This window comes from Homalodisca vitripennis, unplaced genomic scaffold (assembly GCF_021130785.1).
Source record: "Homalodisca vitripennis isolate AUS2020 unplaced genomic scaffold, UT_GWSS_2.1 ScUCBcl_3137;HRSCAF=8470, whole genome shotgun sequence".
Classification (NCBI taxonomy): domain Eukaryota; kingdom Metazoa; phylum Arthropoda; class Insecta; order Hemiptera; family Cicadellidae; genus Homalodisca; species Homalodisca vitripennis.
In genome coordinates, this window is record NW_025779248.1 from 20008 (window position 1) to 26208 (window position 6201).

General features: G+C 35.0%; 2 protein-coding genes across 2 annotated transcripts; both read left to right on the forward strand.

Annotated features, from left to right (window-relative positions):
- The first annotated feature begins 2412 nt into the window (after positions 1-2412).
- Positions 2413-3547, forward strand: LOC124372407 (piggyBac transposable element-derived protein 1-like). The gene is made up of 2 exons (XM_046830806.1): positions 2413-2666; positions 2979-3547. The coding sequence occupies exons 1-2, from the start codon at positions 2522-2524 to the stop codon at positions 3545-3547; spliced, it is 714 nt and encodes a 237-aa protein (XP_046686762.1). The 5' UTR covers positions 2413-2521.
- Positions 3548-3554: 7 nt separating this feature from the next.
- Positions 3555-4142, forward strand: LOC124372408 (piggyBac transposable element-derived protein 4-like). Its single transcript, XM_046830807.1, has one exon. The coding sequence runs from the start codon at positions 3555-3557 to the stop codon at positions 4140-4142; it is 588 nt and encodes a 195-aa protein (XP_046686763.1).
- Positions 4143-6201: the final 2059 nt, after the last annotated feature.

A 6201-nucleotide genomic window follows, 5' to 3' on the forward strand; every position in this document is an offset into this window, starting at 1 on the left:
CAAAGCCTTGACAAACTGTTTCATGAGGCCTAACTTTATGTGAAGAGGTGGTAGGAGCACTTTTTTTGGATCTACGAGGTTTTTGCGAAGAATGTCCTTTTCACCTGGTTTTAAAGATTCCCTAGCAGGCCAGTTCTTTTTGCACCAATGTTGATCTCTAGCCCTACTGTCCCATTCACACAAGAAACATGGAAACTTGGTAAAACCACCTTGTTGACCAAGTAGCATACATGTTTACTTTTAAATCACCACATATCATCCAACCATGATCACAATAGCCTATTTTATTCAGCACTATTTCTAGGTTTTCATAGCTTTCTTTCATGTGTAACAGAATGACCAACAGGTATAGATGCGTACTGGTTTCCATTGTGTAATAAAACAGCCTTTAAACTTCTTTTGGATGAGTCAATGAACAGCCTCCAGTCTTCCTTTTTGTACTCAACACCAAATTCATTCATCAGACCTGGAATGTCTGTACAGTACACCAAATCACCATCTTGTTCAAAAAACTTTGAAAATTGTTGCTCTCTCTTTCTATACACATAAATGCTGGTTCCAGCACCCAAAAAGTTCTTTTCTTTTAGTCTAGAGCCAAGCAATTCAGCTTTTTCTTTAGTTAAGCCTAGATCCCTAACCAAGTCATTAAGTTCAATCTGAGTAAACAATTTAGGCTCTACATTTTCTGTAATACATCGAAATTCTTCATCATCTTGTTCATCTAACTCAGATTCTACATCATAAGATGGTTCAGTTTGAATGGAATCCAAATCATCTGGAGGTTCAGGGACCGGCAAATCTTGACCGTGTTTCACTGGTCGGATGGCAGACATAAGGTTAGGGTAGCTTATTACCTTCTTATTTTTTGAGTTGTGACCAGTTACATCAACACTGCAAAAGTAACAATCATCAGAATGATTTCTTGGCTCTCTCCATATCATAGGAACAGCAAATTTGAAGGATTTTTTCTCCTTTTTTGACCATTTTCTTAGATCTTCAACACATACATAACATACCTTATGCGGCGCCCAATATTTATCCTGATCTCCAAGTAAAGTTCCAAAGTATGATCGATAAACCTTTTTCACAAAGTCCGTAATGTTTCTTTGGTGTTTTTTAATCACAAACTGACCACAAATATAACAAAAACTGTCAACAGAGTTTTTTACAACCGCGGTTAGACATTGTGTTGAGCACGTGTACAAAAACCGTGAAAGTGAGGTTAGATTGACAATAAACAAACATCAGCTGTTAACGTTCAAATGGAATCTACCTTTTTTGATCTTTTAGTGTGTTTCAGCAGTGCTACCAACACAATTTAAGTCCATTACCTCTACTTTTTTGATTATATTTAAACTCTGTAGAAATCGCTTAGTTAAAAAAATGTTACTTCAAAATGTGAAGAAATTGTGGGTGTGATACAGCTTTGTAAGCATCATATTTGGATTCAGCTACCTAAAAAACATTAGAATAAGGTATTTTTAGTAAAAAAGTTTTTTCATCGTTGGCCTGTGTAATTGGTGTTAACACTTTATTCTCAACAATCTCGATAATTTTGTTTCTCCCCTTGTAAATATAAAGTTTTGGCTATCAATCTATACAATATTAGATAAATAAGAAGAAAAAATATATAGATGACTATCAATACAACGTTACAAGATTTGAAAATTAAAAAGGTTTGTATACGACGAATGACAATAAATATTTTGTTTAAAAATATTCTGATGAAAACACAATGTAATATATTTTTCAGTGTTTATAAAAGTGAATGCTTGCTGTTCTACTAAACGGTCAATTTGTGCTCAGATAAAGATGAATTAAAAGAGGAAGTTAAGAAAGTTTAATCGGATATCAGAAGCAATAGATACCCTCAATTAGTAAGTGAAAACGAACCAGAAGGATCTATCCTGAGTCAGTAAAAACAGAACTGTGATCAATTTGCATTTATGTCAATCCCTTATGTGCCGGGATTATCGGAGAAAATTAGAAGAGTAGGTAGAAAGTACAAAAATTAGAACCGTATTTAACCTCTTAACGCCCACTGTGCCAAATTTGTCACATACCCATTTTAATGCATGTAGTATAGTGTCAGAATGAAAATTACAACCTTAAATGCCCATTGTGACACATATGGAACTATTTTCAATAATTTACTGTACTGTGCTGTTGCCTGGTGGCAGTTATGTGAACTACAGCCAGTGAGCAGATCTACCATACACAGTAAACACCAATTCTTCATAACCTCTAAGTCTTCATACCTGTATTTAGCAGAAAAAAAGTAAGTACCCTTTTTATAAAATATGGTCTAGTTTACATAGTTAACTGAAAGTGTGTTACAGTAGTTTTAGTTCATAAAATATGTCTAGTTTATGTTTTATGATGCTTTTTAGGTTTGTGCCAAAATTTTGTCACATTGGGCACAACTGTAAAACTGCAGTTTTTCAGTTCGTCCCAAAAATGGCACATTGGGCATTAAAGTCAACCTACAAGCTTTTTGTACAACAATGTTTATTTTTGTCAGATGTCACATTGTCGACTAAGAAGACATAACAACACAACTTCGCTTTTACCCCCCGATGACAGTGAAGACAGTTTGGTGGATGACTCAGATGAGGATCCAGATTACACCCCTGGCCGTGACAAAAAGAACAAGTTAGCCTTATTTTGTAAGTTTATTTATACCATTAATTCCATAATTAACTTAGTTAGGCTCATACTTACTAATCTAAATTTATATTCAATACTAATAGGCTATGTTCTGTTTATTATATGTCTTTTCTTGTTATGACAGCACCATTTTTAATGCACACGGTTAGGATAATTCAGATTATGTTACACTAGGCTGTATAGAAAATTGTTTCAGCGGTGCTGTTATATACTAGTAAAGACCTCAATATGTTATTTATTTTAGTGTGGAAATACATACTTTTTTGTGGTTTGAAAAAAAGCAAGGCAACAGCGAGTTTGTTTTGTTTCAGTGAACAATGCAGCGAGCTCCAGTGATGTCACAGATGAAGACGAAGAGAACATCCCTTCAACGTCTACAGCCACAAAAAAGAAGATTCCAAAAAAACCAGCACCTGCTTGGAATGAAGTGAATCCAGATAACAGTGAGAAACCTTCTCCGCCAATGCTAGAATTAAGTAACGAACATGTACTTCAGTCTCCAGTTGACTACTTCAAAGATTTTTTTGACAATGACCTTTTAACTTTGATTGCTACTCAGTCAAACTTGTATAGTGTCCAAAAAAATCCGAATAAACCCTTGAATACCTCAGAGAAGGAAGTAGAGCAGTTTATAGGCATTTGCATCTACATGAGCATTTATGGTCTACCTAGGAGTAGGATGTATTGGAATGGAAATACACGAGTAGAAAAGGTTGCACATGTTATGTCACGTAACAGATGGGAGGAACTGAAGGCCAACTTGCACTTCAATAACAATGATCACATGCCATTACAGAATGATCCAAACAAAGATAGGCTATTTAAAATCCGCCCACTAGTTGATGCTCTTCAAAAACAAATTCAAAAACATTCCTATTGAGGAACAAATGCTCTGTGTTGATGAACAGATTGTGCCCTTCAAAGGCACATCTTTACTAAAACAGTACAACCCGATGAAACCCCACAAGTGGGGATACAAACTGTTTGTACTTTGTGACAGCAAGGGTCTGATTCACAATTTTGAGATCTACACTGGTCGCATACTACCTGCTACTTCCCTACCTGACATTGGAGCTAGTTCAAATGTTGTTTTACGACTGGTTGAACACTTGCCTCGTAATGAAAACAAATTCTTAATCTATTTTGATAACTGGTACTCATCACCAGCTCTCTTAGTGACTCTAGCAAATATTGGTTTCCAATCCCTCGGGACCATTCGACTAGGACGATTTCCAGGCTTGTTGTTTTCATCTGACCAAGAAATGAAAAAGAAAGGCCGTGGGTCTTATGAGGAAAAAGAGGCAACAATTGATGGGGTAAAAATTAGGGCTGTAAAATGGTTAGACAATCGAGGGGTGTCTCTTGCGTCAACTTTTGAGTCTGCTTGCCCTATCAACACTGTGCAACGCTTTGACTCTAAAGGTCGTGAGCAGATTGATGTCACTTGCCCTAAAATCGTTTACAACATACAATAAGTTCATGGGGGGAGTGGACCTTCTAGATGGACTTATCAGCTACTACCGAATTAATCTAAGATCTCGGAAGTTTTATTTGAGGTTTTTCTTCCACTTTGTTGACGTAAGTATTGTCAATGGATGGCTTCTCTTCAGACGAGACTGTCAACATAATGGAATTGCTAAGCAGGGAGTAATGGATTTGCTAGCTTTCCGGTGTGAGGTGGCCGAGTCTCTTTGTAACTTAGGAGCTGACCCAATAAAAAGAGGAAGGCCATCAACAGACAGGGTAGAGAACGAATTTTCAAAGAAAAAGAAGAAAGGTCCATGTGTCAATATCCCTATACCAGATGTTAGAAAAGATGGAGTTGGACATTGGCCATCTGTTGTCGAAGATAGGCAGAGATGCAAGCATCCCTTCTGCAAGCAGAAATCATCCATTATGTGTGAAAAGTGTAAAGTTCACCTCTGCCTAAACAAAGGAAAGAACTGTTTTGTGGATTTCCACTTGTAAGGTGCTCCTTATACTGTGTAGTAATGTGTTTTACTTATAATTTCTAAATATACTGTAATTATGAAGCAATATACTATTAGTTTTTCTTATGTCCTGTTTACTTTCTCTAAAGTGCACTATTTTCTCTATTGCCCAATGTGCCAGATTTGGCACTTACCCAAAATTTGGTTAAATAGTAAATTTAAAAATCTGAAAAAAATTACAGGTCATCTAAGTACCATTTAAAGTAACTTTTAGCATAAAATAATTTTTTTTATATACTGCATCATGTAGTGGGCATTAAGAGGTTAAAACACAAAATACTCTTAGACAAAGTCTCGTAAAAACAAAACCAAATAATTGGCACACAGGACTCCAAAAACTGTGTTTACAGTATAAAATGCAGTTGCAATAGGGAATACATAGGTGAGACAAAAAGATCATTAGCTGTAAGGATAAAAGAGCACAAAGAAAACACAAGAAAGAGTCTCACAGAAAAGTAAAAAATTGCACACCATTTTTGGTCCGAAGACCATCATATTAATTGGGATGAAGCCAACACAATACAACGGGAACTACATTTCATCAAAAGGAAATTAAATGAGGCAACATATATTAAATTGGCATACTAACCAATCAGTCAACCATCAGTCGAGATTAGGCCGCTTTGGTTGTCAATTCTAGCATGAACCAATAATAAGAAAAGGGCCCATTCCTGTCCCAATTCCTTTTTATTTCCGACATCTAGTGTTTGTCTGCCGTGACGATTAACATTGATTTGTGCCTTCAGTAGTCTCAAAAAAATTAATATTTGATATACTAACAGGAGTAGCAGATCTATTCCATTACATATAACACTATTTTAATGCTGATTTTGTGCTAGACTTTAATTATTAAGACGCTGATATGTAACCCATTTTAATGATCAACATGTAAATATCATTTGGCAAGATATAACAACAAAGGTTTTATCTTAGACTTGAGATTTTATTTAAAAATATTCAGACGAAAATACAATGTAACATATTTGTCAGAGTTTATGAAAGTGAATGCTTTTTGTTTTACTACAACGGTCAGATCTGATTAGTGATTCCAACTCGACTTTAGAAGTTTTACTTTTGAAGCATTAAAACTTTATAAAGAATACTTCTTCCCACTGTTTATTCTCAAAATCTACTTTTTCTTTTTAAGGATAAATAGTTTTACTTTTATAATACTATTAGGAGTTCATTTTTTATCATTCTACGTTGTTATATTGTTTAGTGCGGTTTCAGGTTTAAAAATCCCTAAAAGTACATTCATGTAGTCTATATATATATATATATATATATATATATATATATATATATATATATACGAAACCATTTGACCGTTCGTTATGAAAAATCTGCATGTTTATGTATTTTCAAACGGGGAAGGTTTGTATGCTATGCCCATTGATGTAACTTACCACAAGGCAGCGCTGCACAAATATAAAGGTTTTCAAAGCGCCTGCACATCATAAACTGCAACTAAAAGACTGTTACGTAAATCAAATTGCCAAACACTATTTGAAGGCGCTAGTTTTATTATGTATATTTTGTCTTA